Here is a 26,634-nt window from a genome sequence, read left to right on the forward strand (position 1 = left end):
AAATAATAAATAAACAAATCACAAATAAACAAGTAAATGAACACTTCAAAATAAATGCATGTATGTTTCTCTCTGAATGAACTGTATCGAATACTCTGTAAGACATTATGGTGGCTATGAAGCAGAAGTGCTGCTATCTGTCACCAACTACTGTTGATTGAAACAACATTTATATTTTATTTTACTATTTTCGTTTCTCAATAAACACCTGTTTGGGACATTCCACAGGTAAACAGGCTGATTGGTAACAGGTGATAGTATCATCATAAACAGTTGAATTCTGGTTTCATTGAAGTTGTACGCTACAGTTCAGCAGTTACACGGTCCAGACTTTGTCGGAATCAGGGCTGCACTTTACAAATAAAGATTTATCACTGAAAACATATGATAGGCAGTGGTGGAGCAAGTACTGAAGGCCAGTACTTAAGTAAAAGTACAGAGAACCAGCAAAAAATATACTTAAGTGGAAGTAGAAGTACTACATCAACAATCCTACTTAAGTAAAAGTAAATAAGTACTTACTTTTAAATGTGCTTTAAGTATTAAAAGTAAAAGTACTCACACAATGGGTTGTCTCTTAATGTCCAGGCCTGTACTTCAATAAAAACATAGTATGGTAGTATGGGGCTGTGTTACCCTGTTAGCTAACATATAATCAACAGAATTATAAAACAGAGTGTGAAATGTATCATAGAGGGTTAGCATAAGTACGCTAACCTTCACAGTAAACAAAGGTTGTTGTAGGTAAGTATTACTAATGGCATCTGCAGAGGTAGAAGAATTACTAGTAGTAACATCTGCATTGTCTCATATCATTGGGCAAAACCAGTAAAGAAGATGGTCAAATCTTTAAATAAGTTATTTTATTGTAAATCAATTCAAAGCAAAACATTCAACTCTGTCGCTACATGATAGAAACAATGTATCCAACTAATTTAGGTAAAGATCTTTAGTGTCGAGCTTTGGAAGAGACAGATCATGTCACATTTTTCAGTCATTTATCTGATCAAACAGGCGAACTTATCGACAGATTATTCAACTGTTCTACTCAACAGAATATTCAACTGTGAAAAATGAAAAAATAGTTGCAGCCCTTTTTTAAACCTTTCTGTCTTTGACTTCTGACACGTCGTCAACATGAGAATTCAACAAGTCTTAATGCTGGCAGCGCTCATCTAGAAACATTTTCTTTTTTCTCTCTGCACAACAGTTTTAACTCTGCAGTTTCATTTTCATTTGCTGTTGGTTTTCTTAACCTAGACTGCCTTTTTATGAGAAAAAACCTGCCTGCTGTCTTGTGGTTTCTTGAACGTTTGCCTTCATAAGACCAAAGAAGTCCTCCTCCTCTGACCCTGAATGGCTGCCTGGTGATGGGACTGACTCCAGATCCATGTGGGCCTTGATGTAGTCCATGCCTATACCAAACAATTTCTAGACAGAACAAAGGAAATGTGTGAAACCAATAAACGTGCACTGTATGTGTACACAGCAACCATATGAACACCATGATAACGAGGCCATTGTGCTGTTTCTCCTTTGTGACTATTAACACATTTTGGGATCAACTGTTATATCTCAGTCTGATCAGGATCTGCTTTTTACTTTAATAAATTAAATTAAATAAATACCCTCCCTGTACAACAGCAATTGCGGAACCATTTCAGAGACTTACCAAATTTCAGCAAGTCCGCATTGCTTGTTCACAAGGTGCAAAACTTCAGAAGCAAAATGGCAGCAGCAACAAGTTCAGGGTCAGAAAGCATGTCGCCAAATCGCCGCTCCTTCTTGAAGGGCCGTGATCAGTGCCTGGCAGAACCTAGATGAGGTTTTCAGGCGGTCAAGCTTCACATTTAGAAGGGTTATAGTTGGCACTAGCCATCCCATGTGGACATCCTCCTCTGCCTGCAATATGTTCAGTGCCTTGGAAATTGGGCCCATGGTTCCAATATATTCAGTCAAGAAAGCAAGTTCTGCAGGGCTGAACCTGAAACACAGAGACAAAAAACCAGAATGTAGAATGCCAATAAAAGATCAAAATAGTTGATATTAGAGTAATGTCAAGTTGATATCGCTGAAATGATGACTTGGCATTTTTAACATCAGAAAGTAGTCTATATTGAACATTTCAACATGAAGTCTTTAAGCATAAATCTGAAAACAACTTTCATTTCACCAGTCATGTTTTTACAAGATGTGTTTGGCTGTGCAAAATACTGAAATTATGAAACGCTCGTATCTCAAATTAAGATCTGGTTCTACAAACATGAAACAGGTGGTCGAAAAGATGATAATGTTCCAAATGATCTGAATGCAGTTAATAATACAGTTTCTTTAACAGCAGTCCCTGAAACCAGGGGAAACAATGTTACTACACCCGTACATGCGTATCTGCTCCCAGCCACACTTATTTTGAATCGACCTTGAACATATCCTGACAAAGAGAAAATCTTTTTTTCAAAACCAGATACAGATTACCCACAGGTTCAATAGAAACGCTCTCCGCCACATAATCATTTCTCATTTTTGGAGCTGTGCATCTCATTCTCACTCACTTGTCAGTGCACCGTCAGTGAACAGCTGGTGACATATAACAGACAGCAGGTGGCGCTGTGGCTTTTAATCTGTCTGGAAAACCGATGACGGAGCGGGGTGGTGCTGAAAGCTGTGGGCCCAGACTGACCACACCTTTCACTGCTAAAGAGCTCAGAAGAAAATGTACAGCGGTGTTTGGCATCAGTTGACTGGACAGTGCTGGTCCGCAACCTGACAGATAACCAAAATTAGTATAACCTTGGCTAACATGTATAAGCCTGAGACAATAACTTAGAATAGCAAGAGCTCTGCTGACCTCGATATGTTTCTTCAGATTTGACGGTGAATTTTTGAAAGCCTGTAGTTCTTGAACGTACAGATATGTGAAAAATAAGACAAGAAAAGAAAAGATAAAACTTTATTTATCCCCAGCCGCGGAATTTGAGCATTACAGCAGCATGTGATAGCAGTGGGAAGAAAAACAGCAACAGAGATAAAGAAAAGTAGACTATATATATGTACATAAATGAAAATTTTTGACTACAGAGGGCAGTCCGGGACTGTTTCTGTCCCTCTCAGAGCTCCGCAGCCCCCAGCTGACTGGGTAAAAGACTGCAGATGCAACCACAGAGTCATAGAAAGTCCTCAGAAGTAAAAGTTTGTCATTTCATATGATGTAATAAAGGCTGCAGATTGACCACATACACCCTGACATCAGCACCGTCTGCTGTTGACTCACTGCTCATGTTGGGCCCCCACTCCACCAAAAAAACAGGAAATACAAACAGTGGGGGTTGTATACTTTGAATGGGTTGAGCTGAGGGGCATAACTGTCAGAGCCTCACCAACACGCTCACCTATAATGTATGATTCTGTCTTCTTTCTGAAGTCACCCCGTGTACAAGTGCAGTACAGGCGCACCAGGTGAGCCGGGCCGAGCAGAGCCACGAAAGTTCAAAAACTGCATCTGGCATCGTGCTCCTGGCTGTGATCTGCACCACGTCTCCAAAATAGAGCCCACAAAGTCAGCATTTCAGGATTGAATGAAAACAGGTTCATCTTCTGATTCATGAATCTGTAGATTTAAAACTGTACAAGAGGCTGTGAAGCTATGAGCGTCTTAATGTTGGTCGGCTGTGGGCCTCCATCAGATATTTCCTCATTTGATTTTGATGATGGTGTTGAAAAGCTTTCTCAAACATATCGCTCTCACAGTGTTCAACTGAGTTCAGACCTAATTGTCCTCGCATATTATTCTGATATTAAATCATCTCTCTCTCATTGTGACAGAGTTTTTGTGTTTTTCGTGTTTTTTCGTGTTTTTGTTCGTCCTCGTCGCGTCTACCTGTCTACAAACACAAGTACAAGCGGGAGTTTCTGCTAAATGTCGACAGGACTAGTTCTCACAAGTCAAACCCCGTGTAGGCCTGCTACAACACCGACCCCCAGTCCTGCACCTCGCCCGCAGTGGAGGCGACACAAGCGGCGTCAGAGGAAGCAGAAGCGGGGTGAGCGCGGAGGTATCCGAGCCAGGCTAGCAGCTAGCCCACACAAGCTAGCTATCCCCACCATCATGCTGGCCAACGTACGCTCTTTGGACAATAAACTGGACTACCTACACCTTCTGCGGACAACCCAGAAGTCCCAGAGAGCGCTGTGTGTATGTTTTCACGGAAACTTGGCTCAACAACAGCGTAACGGACCACCACGACAAAAGAGGCAAACAGAGTTAACATTTTGTGGGGTTTGTGGAAGTTAAACATTGCTGAAAAAGTTAACAAACCTCAAATCCCTTTTAATGGACACGACGACCAGGGGCCAGTTCCACAAAACTAGGATAAGGGATTAATCCGGGATATGTTGGTTATCCTGGATCAACTTATCCTTGATCTGGTTGCACAAAAGTGGGATAAGGGGAAGTGGGATATGTTTTGATATAAGTTACCATGGAGATATATTCTGTGGAGCTAGCCTGCTCCAGACCAGGCTCAGTTCCAGGATCTATTTAATCTCATCCCTTATCTCAGTCAGCAGTTACCACAAATGGAAACCAATATTTATTCCACCTCCCACTACACATTCAACGAGACCCACTGTCATTATTTAAACATTTGTGATCAGTAATTTCAATCATATATTATATATATATATATGCAAGTAATGTATAAAGCAAAGAATAACTTACTGCCAGCTGATGTTCAGAAACGGTTTGTGATAGAGAGGGATGTTATAAATTAATGGGTGAGTTAAATGTTACGATTCTTAAAGTGGCACTACATTAAAAAGTTTTTGTGTTTCGATCTGTGGAGTAAAACTATGGAACAAAGTGTGTGTAGAGAAAACAAATATCTAATATAAGTCAGTTTAAAAAGTTATAAAGAACTGATTATTGTGTGATATAGTGATGACTAACAGGTGTTTGGGTGTGTTTGTGAATCACACTTTTCTATACATAATGAAACTGTCAGTGTCTGCATACTGTGCACGTTATTTATCGGTAATTGCTGAATATATGGATCATGTACAGGTTGAGGATGAATCAGGATGTTTCAGTCATGAGTTTTTTGATAAAAATGTAATAGTACTGAAGGGGTAGGGTTTGATAAGTTTACACTTCTTCCTACTCCCTTTCACTCATGTGATCTGAGATCAACATGAATTGAAGAGGGTGACACCTTTTTTTCTTCTTTATTTTTATTATTATCACTTTTTGTCTGTTTGCTTAGTTTTTTTATTACATGTTCGAAAAAAAGGAATCAATATAAAAATACACATTAAAGCACAGAATCAAAGCAGATTATTCAGCACAAGAATAAATACACATTCTCAAAGGTCTGTATATAAAACACCCTGCATGTCTGCACGCTGGAATAAATGCAGGACAAATCCATACTGAACAAATGAACAGACAAACGTCAGGCCTGTACACACAGAACAATAGGCCAAATGAATAGCTCTCTGCTACTGCAGGCCATATTCAACTTAAATGTACAGAATGCACTTTAACTGAAATCCTTTAAAACATATTGGTCTCTGATCAGCCGACCACTGTCGTCATCTGAGGGCACTCTGGGGGCCCTCTCCTTCCTCAGACAGGCCACATTATGGAGGACAGCACAAGCCACAGTAATATCGCACGCTCTGTCTGGACCGACCCTCAGATGGTGCAGACATTGGAAGCGTGCCTTCAGGAGGCCAAAGGTCATCTGGATCCGAGCCCTCGTCCTGGCACGGGCATTGTTATATGCCTGCTGTGCTCCCTGAGGGTCTGCGCAAGGTGTGAGGCAAAAAGGCTCACAGGCAAACCCTCTGCCCCCCAGCAGTCAGCACTGCAGACCATCTGAAATGATAAGATGTAGACGATTAAACCGATCAATGCACATCACAAGAATGTTCATTAATGTCATAAAATCATGTTCACCTGAACATTAATGCTGTGAAAGGATTTCCCGTTCACAAAATCTCCCTCATGGGCACCTGAGGGGTTAGGTCAGCTAGTGGTGACCCATCCCCTGTGCCTTGCTTGTGGGTGTTTTTTTTAATTGCTATAAGTACAGACAAGATGTGAGCAGGCCCCCCCTGGGTCCAGAGTATGGACATGCATAATATTTGTCAGGGCACTTACCGTTCTGCAGGATGTTCTTGTACTTCATCTTGAGTTGCTGCCAAGTTCGTTTGGGCCCTGTCATGTTTAATCTGAAAATAATAAATTAAATAAAAAATGAACAAAGGACACACACACATAATGAATGAAACAACAGAGGAGCATGAGGAGCAAACACGGAGCTGCATTTACATGATTTCACTCACATCTGCAGTCAGTTTCACTGGTAGTTCCAGCTGTTTCAGAATCAGAACACAACTACGTCTTTGGGGATGTTAACCCAGAAGAACCCACGGTGACACAGCTGTCACACGTCTGAATTTTCCTAAAACATGAAACGATCTGAGTTCTCAACACCCAATGTGACACATCATTTGAGATGTTGGACAGTAGGGGGTGGTCAGAAATGTGTATATGTGGTCTATTTAGTCTGTCTTATGTTCCCCATAATGTTCCTAAAAGCAGAAATGGGTCCGGGTTCTTGTGGGTTAATAAACTATTTGGATTGTAATTGTGATGGTTTCAGTGTGTCGTGAGTGTGTTTGTGCAATACTTACACATTCAGGCGATCTGCAATGATTAGCCACGCTTTCTCTCGTTTTATGGCAGTGAGGGTGTTTCCTTTTTTTTTATTTGGTCTTTCACCTCTTCATATGCCTCCATAATTATCTCCTGCTCCAACGGGGGGAAGTTTGCTGCACGAGCTGCCACGGTGAATCAGTGAATCTGTGACTGATTGCGGGCCCTATTTGAGGAGCTGTGTGCTGCAACTTATCCAGGATTGGTTTCACCTGGCTTGATGAATCCGTGTCTACTTATCCCGGCCTGGCGTTTGTGCAACCAATTAAGCCTGAACTCTGTTGTTTTGGATTGGTTGAGCCAGGCTCAATAACTTATCCTGGAGGTCTAAATCCTTTTTTTTCTCTCTGTTCAGAAACATTTCCAGATGAGTTCAGTTGGTTTGCAGTGTTACTTCTTCGATGTTGTTTTAGGTCGCATCCACTTTCTTCTCTTAACTTCCGTATCTTTTTATGTTTGCTTGTTCTTTGTGATGTGTTCGTTTTATTTTCCTCGGCACCCCCGTTCTATTTGTAGTGTAATACTACTTTGTTGCCAATAAAGTTTTTAGAAAACAGTGACGCCATCAACGCGCGACAGCCTCCCCACCAAGACGCGTGTTCTGAACCAGGACCCTGAGCAGCTGGAATCCAGTTTTGTATCTGCTTTTAGGTCCATTTCAGTCCAGTGGAATGGGGGACACGAGCCGACTGTGCTCCGTGTGGCTGGGTTCGGAGACCGGTATCCTGAAGGGGGTCAGTTTGTCCCGAAAACAGGCCTTCAACTTCTGCAACACGAGCCACCTGAGCCGCGACCAGGAGGTCCGCGCGCTGTGTTGGGGGGACCCGGCGGAGAGCGAGCTGCTGGTCGGCTCCGTGGACGGAACCGTCAAGACCTTCAGCACCGAGAAGGGGGCCTTCACCGAGACCCGACGCTACGGAGAACCCGCCGAGGGCTGCTTCACCGGCCTCGCTGTGCTGAGCGGCTCCGCGCTGGTCACCTGCGTGGAGTGCGGGACGCTGCGGGTCTGGAGGGAGGACAGCAGCGAGGCCGTGACGGAGCTGGACGCGGGGAAGAACGTGTGCCGGATGCGGCAGAGTCCGGTACACCGACACAAAGTCGCAACCGGCGGGAAGGAGAACGGGCTGAAGATCTGGGACCTGGAGAGACCGGAGAAGCCCCTGTTCACTGCAAAAAACCTGAGGGACGACTGGCTGGATCTACGGCGGCCGCAGTGGGTCAGGGACATGGCCTTCATCCCGGACTCCGAGAAGGTGGTCACGTGCACAGGTTACCATCAGGTGTGTTCCCATTGTGGTGCTAAAAGTGTGAAAAATCTGTTTTAAATGAGATCTCCTGTTCTTTAAACCAAACTCCATTCAAGAACTGACACTTTTAAAGTTTGTTTCGCTGTGGGCAAGTTTGCACCTGGTCCAAAAAGTTTTTATTCCTGAATTATGATATTTTAAATGGACTCTACAAATCGGTGTCCAGGGACATTCAGTGAAGTAAACAGAAAGGCCCCCCAGACAGGAAGCTGCCAGTCTGTCACTGACTGAGGGGCTTTAAATGACTGGTGCTAATGTTTCCTGAAGCTTTGAGCTTGTTTGCGTCTGCAGGTTGTGTTAACAGTGAAAAGCAGGTCTTAGTTATCCAACTGTAAAAGTTTAGAGACGAAAACGTTTGGCACATTTAATAGATTAAACTATCAAACATACAAATCCTTTAACATGAACTCCACACTGACCGGCTGCAGCATTAAATCACTGCGTACATGTTAATGAATCAATAAGAACGATAACATAAAAACAGAACCTATAGGCTCCATTCTGCAGAACAAGTACTTTTACTTTTGATACTTTTGTTACTGAAATAGTATTTTGAATTCATGACTACTTGTAAAGGAGTATTTACACAGTGTCTGAGTAGTTATTCCACCACTGTGAATGTGCAGCAGCTCAGGATAAGAAACAGACGTCACTGAGGTGACAGTGAACGCACCACAGCTGATCACATGTCTTCCAGTGTTTAAAAATGTCCTGCAGCTTAAACGTTGTGTTCTCCATCAGGTCCATGTGTTCGACCCCTCGTCCCCTCAGCGCCGTCCCGTCCTGGAGGTGGAGTATGGCGAGCACCCGCTCACCGCTCTGTCTCTGCCCGCCGCTGGTAACGCAGTGGTGGTGGGAAACACCCACGGCCAGATTGCCGTGCTGGACCTGAGGAAAGGTCTGGTCCGTGGCTGTCTGAAGGGGCTGGTGGGGGGCGTGCGGGGGCTGCAGTGCCACCCCTCCCAGCCTGTGGTGGCGTCCTGTGGCCTGGACCGCTTCCTTCGCATCCACGGCCTGGAGGACCGCAAACTGCAGCACAAAGTCTATCTCAAGTCTCGCCTCAATTGCGTCCTGCTGGCCAGCCGAGACTTGGAGGACGGAGGGGGGGCGGCGGGCCAGGGGGGGCCTCCAGAGGTGAAGGAGGAAGGAGACGATGACGAGCTGTGGGACACCATGGAGCAGGTGGAGGAGAGGCCAAAGAGAAACCCAGAGGAGGAGGAAGAGCTTCAGAAGAAGAAGAGCAAGAAGAGAAAGAAAGAACAAGACTGAGGGGCGTTTGCTGTATGATCAGAGTGTGGGCCATTTGGGCGCCATCAGTGAGACTGGAACAAATAGGAGATAAGAGCTCCATCTTTCAGCTGTGTGTTGATCAGAGACTAAACTGTCTCTACAAACGTGTTTTCTCTTTTTAAAACAGCTTGTCAGTTGTTTCATGACTGATATTAATTTAACGAGCAGTTCTCTTTGTTTATAATCTGATCACTTTTTCCTGCCTGAAGGTGACAGTGAAGGTAACAAAAGATGAGTTCAAGGACAGATATCTGTGTCAGATATTATTTTTCTACAGTAAATCACTGTGTCCTGTCTAAACCAAAGCTGTCCTGGTTTTTATGTGTTTGTGATGCATTTAATGTCTGAAATCTCTGTTCTCAACATAAAGTCATAACAATCAGTCTTTTCCAGCATTATGAACTTTATTTCTGATCAGGTTTTCACGTTACTCTGAGCAGAAGACGGAGGCAGAAAGCCATCAGACTTTATTAATTCTCACAGTGCAGAAGTTTACTCTTACAGAAGCTTTTTAGAACACAAACAGCAGATGGAGGCCTAAATAAGAACAATAATTATAGAATTATTGTAATTGTATTGTGGTCTCTGAGAATCCTGGATACTGGTGTTGATCAGGAGACAGTGGCAGACCTAAAACCAGTTCCTGAGTGTTATTATTAAATATGTTGGCATATTAGGTTAGAAATCTGTCCCTCTCTTGTCCTATTTGCTGTAATAATGCTTCATATTCTTCATCGCTCTCCTTTTAACAACCTGCTCCTCTGACTGAGTAGGAGGCACGTGATTGGTCCATTTAGTGCTCAAGAAGAGTCAAATAATGAATCAAACGCCACTTTTTATGTGACCAATACAACAAAGGTTTTCAGAAGTTGAGCCAAACTTCATTGAAAAAAAAACAACATTTTTGGACTTCAGGGTTTCCGTACATCCACCATTAAATGACTTAATTACTACTTAATTAAAAACGGGTAAAAAATAGTTTTGATGACGTTAACGATGACGTTAACAGGTGTCCCGCCGCAGGCTGTGGTTGTGTTTTTTGTTTTTTTTCCTGAAGTCAGAAGAGGAAGAGGAAGGGCGGACGGTGATTGGCTGAGAGGACAAGCAGCTGGCAGCACGAGCCACCAACCTCAGCCCCGCCCCCTCGGAGTGACGAGTCTCACGGAAAAAAAAAGTTATAAAGAAAAACAAACAGAGAAGAAGAAACTGAGCGACCAACATGGCGGCGGGTGAACCAGGCGGAGCTCCGACACGGAGCCGTCTGTGACATCAGGCCGGTCTGTGAGCGTCTGTCTGCGGGGAAACGGCATGAAGCTGCCCGGGCCGCGGGCATCATGGCCGCTGTGACCGGCAACACCCGCAGAGTCATGACGGATCCAGCCGGAGGGTCGCAGCGCGGCGGCCGTGTCCCGGCTCCGGGAGGCGGCGGCAGGTCGGCGGAGACCTGGAAGAGGCACATCGTCCGTCAGCTGAAGCACCGAGACCTGAGCCAGCACGCCAAGTTCCAGGACCTGATCCGCTTCTGTACGACGGATAAGTCCAGGTTTAACGTGTTTTCACACAGTTCCAGAGAGTCTGGGTCTACAGGACACCCGGTGTGTTCTAGAGTCATGTCAGGAAACCAGAGCGAACCAAACTCCATTCAAAAATCTGCTTATTAAACTTTAAAAGATAACAAACTCAGATCGAGATTTCTCTGAAGTCAGCTCTCAAAGAAAACAGGCTTTATTAATGGAGGGGGGCTCAGAGGAGTCCTGCCTGCTGTCATGATCATGATGATGATGATGATGATGGCAGGTCTTTTTCCTACATCACAGCAGCTCCACACAAACATCACAGAAAAGACTAATTAGAAATCTGGTACATTTAACATGACGTTAGAATCCAGATTAACACATTCAAGCCCTTCATCGACACTCGATCAGGAATTAAGACCCGTGTTTATTGTCAGTTCTGGTGTCCGGAGCAGTGTGTCAGACCATGTGGAGGAGTCAGCCAGGGGGTCCGGAGTCATGACCCCCCAGAGAGAACGTCTTGCAAATGAAAGTTACTGACAGGACAAACAAAAATGTAAAATAAACTTAATGAAATGAAAAAATAAAGCATCACTGCAGGAACTTCCATCGCGTTTCATTTCTGAAACATGATTTGCGCTCTGATGCTCTGCGCTAACAGACGCTCTTATCGAGAGTTTCTACGCTGGAGTCACAGATCTTACATTTGATCGAGCGCAGTTTGCATCGTAGATCATTTATGTACATGCAGACTCGGTCTTCATCCCTGTCAGCTCACACAAGCCTGGATCAGACTCAGCTCAGCTTCCTGACCGGATGGATGGAGGATCTCTCCCTCGTTTACTGCTCAGCTCCTGACGGGTGTCATCCAGCACTGAATGACTGAAGTGGCTTCATCATCATCATCATCATCTCCATCATCTCCCGAGTCAGCTCAGGTTGTAGCTCCAGCCAAGTCTGTCGACTGTACCGTGACTCCGTGCCACACCTGTCCACGTTGTCTCAGGTGTGCTGTTGGAAGTTGCATGAAGCTACGTGGTCACAGAGGGCAGTAACCCTGAAGCATCAGGACACTGATTTAAACCAGATCTAAAGAAAACACAATGCAAACCGCTAAAAGACTCCAATGCTAAAGCTTCTACTGCAGTCAGAACCAAACCCAGATGGTCAGGGTCAGGGTCAGGGTCAGGGTTTGGGTCAGGGTTAGGGTTAGGTGATGGTCTCTTCACTTGATGCCCCTTATGTTTTGGACTCCTGAAAAGCTTCTACTTGATCACTGAAGTCAGAAACTATTTGCAGTGAACAACAAGTTCCTTTCTTTTGTTGGCCGTCAGAAAACTAAGCCGCATGTTGTTCCACTTCCTCCGTGCAGTGACTCATCTGTGACGGATCGTCAGTCTGCTGCTGGTGGATCGTCTGCAGACTGTGAGTCGGTGTCACAGTCAGTTGACATCATGACACCTTGTTGTCTTCTGCTCTGACTGGAGACCGCTAAAGCTGCGGGTTAATTACAGCCAGTAGGCCAACAGTTAGTTCATACACAGTCAACACCATTAACACACCGTGAACACATTATGTGGTCAGATATTTGCAGGATACCTCAGCAGGTAGTCAGGTCCACCGCTGCCTGAAGCAGGTATGTGATGCTGCAGGTGATAAACTGCTAACAGTGTCAGATATTTCACCTAAAAGAGCAGGTGTGACCTAAAGAAGCCAGATAAGTAAGAAAGTCATAAAATTAAAATGATGGTCTCAGACAAATACTTTGAAAAGACTTGAAAGAAATAAGCAGAAATCTTGAACTCGTCAGATTTTGAATGGAGTTTGGTTTGAGTTTCTGTCTGTGGCAGAGCTGTGAACAGATGCAACAGCAGAAATGACCGTTTCTTTAATTATTTTTGACTCTGTTGTTAGCTCTGTAGCTAACGTTAGCATATCTCACCCCTGTTGTTAACGGTCAGCTAGCATGCTAGCTAGTCGAGCACCTCATTTCCTCAGTTTTCCAGTTGTCCCTTGCATGTTTATCTGTTTTGGTTGCAGTTCTTCTGAGAACGTCTGTTTGTTCTGTTTGTCAAATATCCAAACTTTCTTCTAATAATTTGACTTTATCCTTGAAATCTGAAGGATTCCTGTGGGATCATTCCCCCAAATACTGTGTTGAATTTTCCAGCAGCACAGGTGTTGAAACCATCGACACAAAGTCCCGGTCAGGTAGAAACCAGGACCAGCTTCCTCCTGGTGGCTCCACTGATCAGAGTCTCTCTGCTTTCAGACACTCAGCTGCTGGACAAAACCAGTCTGGCCAAAGGAATACTGAGCTGCTCCATCAGGTAACTCACCTGCGGTCTGTCTGTAGGTGAACACACCTGAGACACCTGATGGAATTCATTGTGTGATGATGATGATGATGATGCTGAGAGTGTGTTTGTTTTGTGCATCCAGACTGCCCTCCTCTGACAGCAGCAGCTCCATCTCCTCTCTGCTTCACCGGAACAACCAGCTGAAGAAAACTACAGGAGAGGTACTGACACCTGTCACCTGCGGAGGAACACCTGGTCATTAATGTTGACACAATGTCATGTTGAATCTGCTGCTGAAGTGCACAGCCAGTGTACTGGTACAGCAGTAGTTTGGATTCTGGTGCAGCAGTAGTTTGGGTACTGGTACAGCAGTAGTTTGGGTACTTGTACAGCAGTAGTTTGGGTACTGGTACAGCAGTAGTTTGGGTACTGGTACCGGGGACGTGTGCAGTGTGTACAGCCTGTAGGACTGGTGGAAACAGGACCACTAAAGGACAGTTCTGGATATAAAGTGTTGACGTTGAATCAGAATCACATGACCTCATCGGTGGGTCCTCCTCGCTCTTCTTCTATGGTTTCAGTTAGCCTATCAGGTGGTGGAGCTGCAGCAGCAGATTAAAATCAAAGAATGTGTTCTGGAGGAGCAACATTCCAGGTGAGTCACACAAACACACACCTGAGCCTTCTGCTGACCTGTCAGCCGTGATGAGGAGCTCACGTAAACCGGTCACAGCTGATTGGTTCAGTGTAACCAGGTGTTTGTAATGGCAGACGCTCTATGAACAACGTGGAAACGCTCCTTCTGACCTGTTTTCAAAGCTTCAGACTAATTTCTCCAAACATTCCCAAATATTTCTTCCCTTTCCTCAAAATACTGTCTTAAAGTACTTAAACTGTACTGTTGTAGTATTTTCTGTATATTTTCTCCTGGTTTCTGAGCCAATCAGACACTGTTAGAGGGACGACAGACAGTTAGGAGTCATTTGTGTGAACTGGCCCTTTAAACCCTGCTGACGCTGCTCTCTGTCATCAGACTGCTGGAGGTGGAGCGGCGGCTGGCGGGCACGTTTGATGCACGTCGGGAGCTGCGGGAGCGGGTGGAGCGGGTTCAGGGGGAAAACGGGGCGTTGAAGATGGAGTATGACGCCCTGCTGGAGCAACAGAGACGGGCGGAGACGGGACTCAGAGAGGAGAACGTCAGAGGAGGACGCCTGCTGGAGGACATGATCCACCTGAAACAACAGGCCGCCGCGCGCATGAACAGCCGCAACGAACGCAGATCCAGGTACCCTGAGCACACCTGAGCACACCTGAGCACACCTGTTCATCACACCGGTACCTGAACGCACCACCACTTACTGTATGTTTTCATCAGAGCTCGACAAGCTAACCTGCAGAAGGAGCTGCAGACTGCCGCCAGGTCAAAGGTCACCGTGGACAGGTAAGACCCACCTGACCTCATTTCTAACAGGAAGTTCTCAAACATCGGCTTCACGTCGTGTCTGCAGTGCGGGCCGAAGAATAGTTTTTTAGAAAATAGTGAATATTTTGATGAAAAGGTCTGAACATGTTGAATTTTTCAAGAAAAGAATGTTTTGGGATATTTAAATAAAAATGTGGAGGAAGGTGGATGACAGATGACATCAGCGGCTGTCAGACACCCCTGCCTGCAGTGAAGGGAAGGTTTGTTCTCTGGGGATGAAAGAGGAAGAGAACGTTCCAGAAGCCTCGTGTGGACCTGAAAGCTGGACAGATGTGAACAGCGTGTCACTTCACATGCTCTTATTTTGGTAGTTTCATCAGGTTGTTCCTGTGCTGATTCGGCTCTGGGAACGTCTTCAGTGTCTCGGTGCTGCTTTGTGTTTCAGTTCTTCCAGCGCTCCGACCTCCAGATCCACATCTCCAAAGACTGAAAACCACCACGAGTCCACGGAGCGGGGCCACGCCAGACTCTTCAGGTTCCCCACACAGACCGACACTCACCACTGTTGTCATGGCTTCACTCTTAATGTTTGTCCTCTCATGGTGGAGGGAGGCTGGACATCAGATCCTTTGCTCGTTTGTTCTGCAGAGAACCACGTCAGTGGATCTTCTCACAGTCTCTCATTTCTCTCAGATCAGCATCGGCTACGTCCCCGAGGATCCTCACCTCCATCAGAGAGCTCTTCGAGTGAGTCCTCGTGTCCTCATTATTTCTCTTTGATCGTACGAAGGAGGCGCCATCACAAAGATTTATCTCAGTGAACCTGAAGGTCATGTGACTCTGTGATGTCAGGAGGAAGAGGCGTGGCCACTCAGTCTGCAGTCTGGAGGAGGATCTGATGTGTCCTGTAGGGGTCTGTGTGTCAGCCAGAGTCCCCGTTAGAGCTCGACAAGTACTGGTAATACACGCTGAGTACACGCTGAATACACACTGAGTACACGATGAGTACACACTGAGTACACACTGAGTACATGCTGAATACACACTGAGTACACGATGAGTACACACTGAGTACACGCTGAGTACACGCTGAGTACACACTGAATACACGCTGAGTACACACTGAATACACGCTGAGTACACGCTGAGTACACACTGAGTACACGCTGAGTACACGCTGAGTACACACTGAGTACACGCTGCAGTACACGCTGAGTACACGCTGCAGTACACACTGAGTACACACTGAGTACACGCTGCAGTACACGCTGAGTACATGCTGCAGTACACGCTGAGTACACACTGAGTACATGATGAGTACAGACTAAATACACGCTGAGTACACGCTGAGTACACGCTGAGTACACACTGAGTACACACTGAGTACACGCTGAGTACACGCTGAGTACACACTGAGTACACGCTGCAGTACACGCAGGAGCACACACTGAGTACACGCTGCAGTACACACTGAGTACACACTGAGTACACGCTGCAGTACAGCTGCAGCAGCTTCTCTCAGCCTGTGTGTTTCAGACTGCAGAAATCTTTGTGTTGAGTTGTTTTGTTGTTCTTTTTTTCAGCTGTTTTTTATTTACCGCCTGTTTTTTTGTCTCTTTAACTGAGAAGTTCACTTAACGAGCACGTTGTTTTACCGGCTCGTTAAAGATCATTGAGTTTAGTGGTACTGGGATTCTTCATCACAAACCCCCGTCTCCCCCCTGTGGAGGTGACGGACACTGCAGGTCTGAACCTGCAGATATTCACATTCACATTCGTTAATATCAGTTTTCATCGTTAAATTCCTTCTGATTGATCAGTTTGTCTCATCTTTAACATCGTTCATTCTGAATGAAGGGTTTGTATCTGCAGTGTGAGGTCAGAGAGAGGCTGAGCACACACACACACACACACACACACACACAGGATAAAGAGCTCCTTTGTCTGCGTCTCATTACCCATCATGCCTCTCTCTGTTCACCATCAGTCACATAAAGAAGCAGGTCCGACCACATTTCAGCGTTCTGTCTCTGTGAGGTCTTGGTATGAGGTTCTTCTTGTGTTTCCGCTCTGTTGGTGTTTTCTTCTGTAGGAAGTCGACGTGTGTTTGGCGGCCGCCGTGGGACGGACCGCGAGCGAAGACGTGCTGCTGATGTTGTTCTTTATCGATTCAGGACTGTTTTGAAGTCTTTGAGTTAAAAATGAAGCATGTTTCAGCTCAGTGATGAACACTGAGAAATGTGAATGTAAACAAGCCTTCAGTTCCTGCTGTGACGAGCTTGTGGTGACTGCTTCCTGTTCTGTCTGTCAGGAGGCCCACGAGCAAGGCATCAACGCTGTGAGGTTCAGCTCCGGTTCAGACCTGCTGGCCACCGGAGGGACAGACAGAGTCATCAAGCTGTGGGAGGTTAGAGCAGGTACGTCCTGGACTATCATTATCGTTATTGTTGTTAATGTTTGTGACGAGGAGCTGTGACCTCACTGATGATGTCATCAGGCTCGCTGACTCACAGAGCGACTCTGGACGGCAGCACAGAGGGGATCACCTGCATCGACTTCAACCAAACGGTAAAAGCAGCACCTGAACCTGAACTTGAAACCCTTGTGCTGTACCTGGCTCTGTCTGATGTGGTTTCTGTGGACCCTCTTCAGGGCTTGAGGATCCTCGCGGCCTCGTATGACAAGTCGGCCTTGTTGTGGCAGCGGGACGAGTCCGTTCCCAAGGTAACCGTGACAAACCGCAGCCAAACTCCATAGAAATGTTTCCACATTTCACCGCTTTACGTTGATGATCAATGATTGATGATTGTTTTCATTTATTTTCACCTCATGAGGAGTCACATGATCAGCTTCTCTGAATCATGCTCAGACCTGTAGACTTGAGACTTGGACTCGAGTGCAGTTTTAGAAAACTGCTGACTCTCAAAAAAGAACTGCAGCTTGAGTCTTTCATTCACTGTAATTCATTCATACGGTTTCCATGCTCACAGCGCCCCCAGCTGGTGAAGGTACAGCTGAAACTGTCTAACCCGTTTCACCTGTCTCTCTCTCTCTGTGGCTCACCTGTCTGTCTCACCTGTCTCAGTTAACTCTAACAGGTCACAGCAGGAAGGTGACAGCAGCGAGGTTCAGCAGTTGTCCTCATCAGGTGGTGACGGGTAGCGCTGACAGAACCATCAGACTGTGGGACCTCCATAGAGCTGCCTGTGAGTCCGTTAACACTGATAACCGACTGACACATGTGTGGTTCACAACTGATTTCTGGCTGATTAGGGACTGATTAAGGTGGACTTACCTCTGCAGGTGTGCAGGTAGCTGAGGTGGCGTCATATTGTAGTGACCTGGTCTGTTCTGAGAACTGTATCATTAGTGGACACTACGACTGTAAGATCAGAGTCTGGGACACCAGGTAAGACTGCACTTCCACACCACTTCACCATTTCATGTATTCACCACTTCACTGCTTCACCACCTCACTTATTTACTGCTTGACTGTATCATAACCTCACTTATTCACTGCATCACCACTTCACATATTCACCACTTCACTGATGCAAAACTGTACATCTTGATCGTTTCACTATTTTTTTTACCCACAACACCATATCATCACGACATGTCTTCACCACTTCACTCTTTCATCACTTCACTTCTTTACAACATTATTCCATCACCACGTCATTTCTTCACTGCTTCACATTTTCATGTCTTTATCATTTAATTTTTTACCACATAATTTCTCCACCACTTTAATTAATCTACACTTAATTTATTCAACTACGCTTTCCTTGACCACTTCATGTATTTACCACTTCACTGCATTACCATATCACTGCATCACACTTCACTCCTTCACCACTTCATTGCATCACCACTTCACTCCTTCACCACTACACTATATCACCACTTCCCTCCTTCACCACTACACTATATCACCACTTCCCTCCTTCACCACTTCATTGTGTCACCACTTCACTCTTTCACCACATCCCTGCATCACCACTTCACTCCTTCACCACTTCACTGCATCACCACTTCACTCCTTCACCACATCCCTGCATCACCACTTCACTCCTTTACCACTTCACTGCATCACCACTTCACATATTCACCACATCACTGCATCACCACTTCCCTCCTTCACCACTTCATTGTGTCACCACTTCCCTCCTTCACCACTACACTATATCACCACTTCCCTCCTTCACCACTACACTATATCACCACTTCCCTCCTTCACCACTTCATTGTGTCACCACTTCACTCCTTCACCACATCACTGCATCACACTTCACTCCTTCACCACATCACTGCATCACACTTCACTCCTTCACCACTTCATTGTGTCACCACTTCACTCCTTCACCACATCACTGCATCACACTTCACTCCTTCACCACTTCATTGCATCACCACTTCACTCCTTCACCACTACACTATATCACCACTTCCCTCCTTCACCACTTCATTGTGTCACCACTTCACTCCTTCACCACATCCCTGCATCACCACTTCACTCCTTCACCACTTCACTGCATCACCACTTCACTCCTTCACCACATCCCTGCATCACCACTTCACTCCTTTACCACTTCACTGCATCACCACTTCACATATTCACCACATCACTGCATCACCACTTCCCTCCTTCACCACTTCATTGTGTCACCACTTCCCTCCTTCACCACTTCATTGCATCACCACTTCACTCCTTCACCACATCACTGCATCACCACTTCCCTCCTTCACCACTTCACTGCATCACCACTTCACATATTCACCACATCACTGCATCACCACTTCCCTCCTTCACCACTTCATTGCATCACCACTTCACTCCTTCACCACATCACTGCATCACCACTTCACTCCTTCACCACTTCACTGCATCACCACTTCACATATTCACCACATCACTGCATCACCACTTCCCTCCTTCACCACTTCATTGCATCACCACTTCACTCCTTCACCACTACACTATATCACCACTTCCCTCCTTTACCACTTCATTGTGTCACCACTTCACCACATCACTGCATCACCACTTCACTCATTCACCACTTCACTGCATCACCACTTCACTCCTTCACCACTTCATTGCATCACCTCTTCACTGGATCACCACTTTATTTATTCACAACTTTGTTGCATCACCACTTAATTCCTTCGCCACGTCACTGAATTGGTTCTTCGGTGCTTTACTGCCTCATATGGTGGCTTCGTCCTTCACTTCATCGCTGGGCTCCCTCCATGCTTTCTCTTCAGTTTCTTTCAGTAGACTCATGGGAACCAGACTCTACTGGATCTGGTTTGGTGTAAACTGAACAGCAGCACAGACACATCGAGTGTTTTCACTCCTCTGAAACACATTTCAGACTGTCACAGATCGATGTCATGGCATCGTGTTCTCCTCTTCCTCCCGTCTGTCAGTGGAAACAGTAGAACCGCAGTAGAATCTTATCTCTGTCTGACTGATGGATGTGATTTAGATCCTGTGACACCTCTCATTCATCCTCCCGTCGCCACAGTGACTCTCCGTCTCCCTCTGTTACCTAGCAACAGCTCAGCCCACAGAAAACCCCCTCCCCTCCTTCTGCCTGTAGACTCTGAACAAGGCTGATGATTGACAGCTCTGTCCACCAGTCACACACTAGCATCAACCCTCCCTGCACCTGATTGGACATTTACATCATTCAATGAGCTCTGATTGGCCAGATGTTAATAACAATCGTAATGATCTTTTTATTGAATTCATCTGTCAGAATTTATTATTTTTAATGGATTACTTATTCATATTCTTGAAGAACAGGATGTGGAAAAGTTAACCACGGCACAGATCATAGCAGCTGAAAGCAGATTTAAAACCAAACGAGGGTCAAGTGTAAAGCTATTCATCCAGAAAAAGATGAAAAGGAAGAGCTTCCACCCCGATCAACCAACCGTGAGTGCAGAACAAGAAATCAGTATCTGTTCGATAAATACAACGTAAAGCACAGTCCACAGTCCAAGCTGATAATGATCAAGGTGGAAATATTCAATGAGGAAAATGAGACATCCCACTGACTTCATTTACATTTTAAAGTTGTTTATCAAGCCTGAAAACACATGACACGTCGTGGAGCTGTTCGAGAAGCCTGAAAGGATTTGAAGTGGTAGCAGAAACAAACACTGACCTTCCAGTGATCGCTCACCGTCCCGTGTTCAAACAAAGCTGCTCTGTTATCCAGGACGGTCAGCTGCGTTCAGGAGCTTCCCGCTCAGGGGAAAGTCACCTCATTGGACATCAGCTCCGATCATCGCCAGCTGCTCAGCTGTTGCCGCGACGACTGCCTCCAGCTGGTCGACCTGAGGAGGCGGAGCAACGACCGCGTGTGCTTCAGGTAGAGGCGTCACACTTGAATAAAGTTTGTTGGTGTGTTTCTTATAAACGTTGCTCGCTGACTCCGCGTGTTTGTTTCTGTCAGGGCCGACGGCTTTAAATGTGGCAGCGACAGCACCAAAGCTGTGATCAGGTGAGTCAGCCCCATCAGTTTACCTGCACCTGTCAGTAACCCCCTGACCTCACAGTGTGCCTACAGAGACTTTCTATGCTTCTCCATGTGAGGACAAAGCCTGAGGCCGGGTGGGATGTGCACCACTAATAGATGAATCAGTCGTCAAACACGGACCTCATCAGTGATTGACAGTATAACAGAACTACGGAGGCCTAAACGTGGGACAGTCTTTTTTCTTTCACAGCTGTGTTACTGTCAGTCACAGCACAGGACAATTATGTGTCCCCAACATCAGATATTGTTTTTGAAGTGTTGCATTATGGGTTGTTTGTAGCCTGTGTTGCTAGGCTAGCAGTCTGTTAGAGTCAGTGATGAACGTGTTCGGCTCAGTTTAACCTGCAGAAGTTTCTGTTTTGATGGAGATAAATAAATCGAGTGAAGACGAGGCCGAAGTGTCCGCCGACGTCTTTACCACAGAAACAGAATCATCCGTCAGACGATGAAGTCCAGCTGAGCAGTGACATTCAGACACATCTGAGCGCTCACTGCAGTCTGTTCTCTGTCTGCACCATCACAGCAAATAATCTGACAAACAAAACGTCTTCCATCATTTTCCCGTTCAGACAGTCAGCCGAGGTCCCGAAGTGGGCTCAGGGTAGAGGAGACCCCCGCCTGCTGAACTGCTGCACGTGGACACGGTTCGTCCACAGCGGGGGGGGGGGGGGGGGGGGTTTCCTCCCAGCGCACATCATGACCTCCTTCACACAGATGTAACGACACTTTAATTTGCTGGATCGGAGCATCTTTAATGAGTTTCTCCTGCTGTGAAGAGGCCCAAGAATCTGATTAACGAGCTCATGATTATTGATCTGATGCTGCAAAGCTTCAACATTCAGGTTAGAAACATCCAGAACAAATCCAAAACATGGACTCAGATCCAAAACGTGTCCATGAATATATCCTGATCTGAATTTCATCACATCATCATTACAGCAGAGAAACAGACACGCTTGACTTTTCTGACTAGTTTCCACAGATTTCTTACTGATTGATTAAAAGTCAGTTAAAAAAAAATAACACGCAGACATCTTCTGAGATCATGTGTTCATGTGTACGTTCTCAGTAAGTGGCTGAAATAAAGGAGGCGGTGGCGGCACCACGATGAGAGCAGACTCAGGTTTCTGATGTTTGATGTGCTTGTTGTTGTTTTACTGCTGACGTCAGCGGTTTCATTCAGCTTATTTCATGTTCAGGTAGAGATCAACGTGCTTCAACAACGTTCTACCAGAAAACTGACAGGAACACAGAAGGAGGATGAGAGATGCTGCGTGGTTCATGTTCTGCTGTTTCCATGACAACAGCAGCACCAGGATGTCTGTTCAGCTCTCTGACAGAAACACTAAATATATAAATGTGTTTCTACCCAAACACACACACACACAGCCAGGCAGGGTTCTCTGCTGGGTTCTCCCTGAGGTTCCTCATACAGCCAATCACAAACAGCTGCACAATCATCACAAATCCTCTCAGTCAGATGCAGGAGGTGTCAACATGTTGATGTCCACAGGACAGGAGTTACTGTCAGTTTGGTCATTCAGAACCATGAAATGAGAACGCAGACGTTCTGAGTCAGTGACGTCTGTAGGTATCAGCTCTCTGAAAGGAAAGAAGCTGCGATTGTAAAGAAGTCAGACTGTGAAGCGTGAGCAGTTGTGTATTTCTTTGAATGAATTTGTCACATATTAAAGACCGTTTCCTTCCATTGAAACTAACTTCAGTTCCTCATTTTTGTTTTTTTATTTTCCACATTTGTTCAGTTCTGAGAGTGTTTGCCGCCTCACAGTATTTACAATGACACACTTGTTGGTCTGGAATTGGGACTGTACTTGGGACTTGTTAGTCTAGACTTGGGACTTGTTGATGTTGAATTAGGACTTCACTTATGACTTACAGGTTCTTACATGAGACCTGATAGTCTTGAACTTCACTCGGGAACCAAAATGTATTTGTGACTTGTACAGCAATGACCTAACTCACACATCTCTAAGGCCTGACATGACTAAACCCAACTGGTAATGTCTGTTGTTCTGAACAATGTCTGTGTTCTAACTTGAATCCTGAGCCCAACCAGAGACACTACTTTGATGTGACCTACTGGTTTCAGTTTCGCAGAACTTCAACTATTCCAGGATCCTCCATGGTTCAGGTTCCATATGTGACCCTGTTAGAACAGTTCACCTTCAGTCTAACCGAGCATTCTCTCTCAACAGTCCAGATGGTTCCTTTCTCGCGGCTGGATCAGCAGACGGTGCCGTTTATATCTGGAATGTCTCTACTGGCAACCTGGAGACCTGCCTGGCCGACAAACACAGGTAACCAACCGAAGACAGTGATCAGCTGATCAATACATGAATCAATCAGTCACAACAAAGTGAGTTTGGGAAGATTTTATTTTATTTGTTTTTATGAGAGTTAATAGAAAGATGAGAGGCCCAGGATGATTCCCTGAGGAACTCCAGGACTTAATAAAGACAGACAAAAGCAAGATTTCCTACATTGTTTACTAACGTAACTTCATTTTGGTTCATTTTTACAGACTTTCTATGCACTTATATTTGTCTGCGTAGCAGCTTTCAAACCCTCCTCATGCATGCATGGCTTCCTTTATGTCAGCATAAACTGAGCTCTGAGTCTCACTTCATCTATTTAACAAAGATGTAAAAAGTAAAATGACAGGCAACTGTAGAAATGCATAGATCATTAGTGATAATCACTCAAAATATTTTATAGAGCAGTTCAAGGTTGAAATGTTGGTAATAATATTTAGTTAAAGTGTCTGTAAACCACTAATTATTTAGAGTGTAAAATGTTTTATGGTCTGCTGACATACGTAAATAAGATTTTGTATTAAGGCCCCACATCAGCACTTTAAACTGTCTTTCTCAGCTTGTCTCTACCTGATAAATTAATAGTTATTTTACTATAAATAACACAGAGATTGCAGAAAAAGAGTTTAATGACCAACTAAATGATTAAGTGTTCGTATGGATCCAAAAAAAGGTCTACTAGAAAACGCAGTGGCCCCAGGACGATTTCCTGAGGGACCCCATGAGTTATCGAAGTCATAGAACAAAAATGATTTGCCTACGATAAGTGCTGTAGTGTTCCTTTAATATGGCCTCTCCTGTCTCTCTTTAGTTCGTCCATTAGTGCCGTGTCCTGGTCTTTCTCCGGTGAATACGTCGTCAGTGTGGATAAGAGCAGGCTGGCCGTCCTCTGGAGTGACATTTGAAACAGCCAATCCACTAAGAGGTCATGTTGTCACAGCAACACCCCACACTACACACCTCACCTTAAAAAGCAAACTGGTCTGAGATCTGTCAAAGGGAACATTTGTGTTTTTTTAAGCTGTTTGTTGATTGGACAGAAGGGATTGAAAACATTTTGCTCGCTGCCTTTTTTCATTTGCATTTTATAACATAAGTGTGGAGCATAAATACAGAGGAAAACAAGGGTTAGGGTTACTGACTTTTTACTGACTGTAACAGCTGTCAAACCTGCGACCCAAACATGGAAACATTCCCGTCATGTTTGAAACCTTCCACAGTGACGTGTTGCAGCCTGTGACCTTCATCAGGATCGTCACACAGCACAGCACAAACACTTCGAAAGGAAGAGTGTTAAAAAGGGTTAAAGCATGTAGGAAACACATGCAGTCATACACACACTGATGGAACACATGGAGTTATACACACACTGATGGAACACATGCAGTCATACACACACTGATGGAACACATGCACTCATACACACACTGATGGAACACATGGAGTTATACACACACTGATGGAACACATGCAGTTATACACACACTGATGGAACACATGCAGTCATACACACACTGATGGAACACATGCAGTCATACACACACTGATGGAACACATGCACTCGTACACACACTGATGGAACACATGGAGTTATACACACACTGATGGAACACATGCAGTTATACACACACTGATGGAACACATGGAGTTATACACACACTGATGGAACACATGGAGTCATACACACACTGATGGAACACATGCAGTCATACACACACTGATGGAACACATGGAGTTATACACACACTGATGGAACACATGGAGTTATACACACACTGATGGAACACATGCAGTCATACACACACTGATGGAACACATGGAGTTATACACACACTGATGGAACACATGGAGTTATACACACACTGATGGAACACATGCAGTCATACACACACTGATGGATGGTCCAGCAATGGACACACTGGTTCATTGACTGGAGACGTGTCCAAAGAGAAGGTCTTCACCCTTTTTAGATGGACTTCATTCAAAGTACATTTCCAGTGTACTTTATGTATATTCATTCCAACGTAAAAATATAAAACTTCATTTCAAATAAAAAGAGAAACAGTTATGAGATGCATAAACAACACAACATAGATAAAGATGGCATTTGGAAATATTTAAGAACTCTGATACGTCATGATGGTGATTGGTTGTCTTTTATATATTTTTAACCTTTCTGAAATGTTTTTACTTCATATCCATATCCATCTTATTTAAATGTTTTTTTGTAAATGTAATGCAACACATATGATGACCCATATTAATGTCACAACCTGGACCTGGAACTGGTCTGAAGTTGGTCTTTATTTTAAAAAAGTGCTGCAGGAGGTTTGACCTGTTCAGCCTTTTCTCCGTCTTCATTCATCTTTGGAAGAAGAAGAAGAATTTGTGCCAGAACTCAATTTTTTTGTAGAAATGTCAGCCAAATCCAGCCTCACCCCTCCAGGGACAGTCAGCTGTGTCCAGCACTGGCCTGATGAGGAGGAAGATCATAGAGTCAGGTCATTAGTTCTTCCTCCTGTCATTACATCAGCAGATTGTTTCATGTTTTTTAGGAAAATGAAAAAGTCGACTTGATAACTAGGAGGTTTTTCAGTGTACCAAAGTGAATCACAGCTCTCCAGATGCAGCGCTGCAGCTCTCAGCGGTGGATTTACATTTGAAAGACGTCTGCTTTAATCCTGTTTGGCCCCTCGGCTTTGAAGAATGAAGTCAACAGCTTCAAAGAGAAAAACTGACGGCCGGAGGCTCTGATGGAGTCGACATATTGACATGAAACAGGCCGATTTCCACCCATTTACATGAGCTGCTGTAGCATCTGATGTGATCTGTTGATTGTTGCCTCATTTAGTGAAAGTGCTCAACGAGGCCACCAGAGCTCAACATTTCAGGCTTCAGTTTCTGAACAAACACCTGCTTCTTATTCACATGAAACTGCTTCCACTTCTGAACCAGCAAGTGAATGATTATTGGATCCAGCACACATGTGGAGTTAATCTACATGCTGACACACATTTAGAGATAAAAGTGACTTTAAGCAACAGCTGTTGACTGAAGTGCAAAAAAATACTGAATCAAAACTAATAATTGTATTGTTATATAAATAATTAAGCAGACTCAATCAAGTTGTTTTGGCCTGTATCACGATCCAGGTCCTTCAGTATTGATTTTCTGCTGAACCTGAGTCTGATCTGATGCCTG

The 26,634-nt window shown here is 44.9% G+C and overlaps 2 protein-coding genes and 1 long non-coding RNA gene across 3 annotated transcripts; 2 read left to right on the plus strand and 1 right to left on the minus strand.

Annotated features, from left to right (window-relative positions):
* Positions 1-5,547: 5,547 nt before the first annotated feature.
* On the minus strand, positions 5,548-7,401 carry LOC121609474. Its single transcript, XR_006006990.1, has 3 exons — positions 6,694-7,401; positions 6,158-6,228; positions 5,548-5,872 (listed from the first exon to the last, which is right to left on the minus strand). It is a non-coding gene; the product is annotated as an uncharacterized LOC121609474 (long non-coding RNA).
* On the plus strand, positions 7,288-9,693 carry wdr74 (WD repeat domain 74). The gene is made up of 2 exons (XM_041941118.1): positions 7,288-7,995; positions 8,764-9,693. Exons 1-2 carry the CDS (start codon positions 7,387-7,389, stop codon positions 9,289-9,291), a joined length of 1,137 nt encoding a protein of 378 aa, XP_041797052.1. The 5' UTR covers positions 7,288-7,386; the 3' UTR covers positions 9,292-9,693.
* Positions 9,694-10,518: 825 nt separating this feature from the next.
* On the plus strand, positions 10,519-24,879 carry LOC121609616 (protein Atg16l2). Its single transcript, XM_041941294.1, has 18 exons — positions 10,519-10,836; positions 13,099-13,156; positions 13,269-13,347; positions 13,708-13,781; positions 14,160-14,411; positions 14,502-14,567; positions 14,995-15,084; positions 15,243-15,296; positions 15,402-15,507; positions 16,861-16,966; positions 17,047-17,117; positions 17,202-17,273; positions 17,635-17,755; positions 17,853-17,958; positions 20,780-20,932; positions 21,017-21,064; positions 23,317-23,418; positions 24,245-24,879. Exons 1-18 carry the CDS (start codon positions 10,647-10,649, stop codon positions 24,336-24,338), a joined length of 1,842 nt encoding a protein of 613 aa, XP_041797228.1. The 5' UTR covers positions 10,519-10,646; the 3' UTR covers positions 24,339-24,879.
* Positions 24,880-26,634: the final 1,755 nt, after the last annotated feature.

This window comes from Chelmon rostratus, chromosome 7 (assembly GCF_017976325.1).
Source record: "Chelmon rostratus isolate fCheRos1 chromosome 7, fCheRos1.pri, whole genome shotgun sequence".
Taxonomy (NCBI): Eukaryota; Metazoa; Chordata; class Actinopteri; order Chaetodontiformes; family Chaetodontidae; genus Chelmon; species Chelmon rostratus.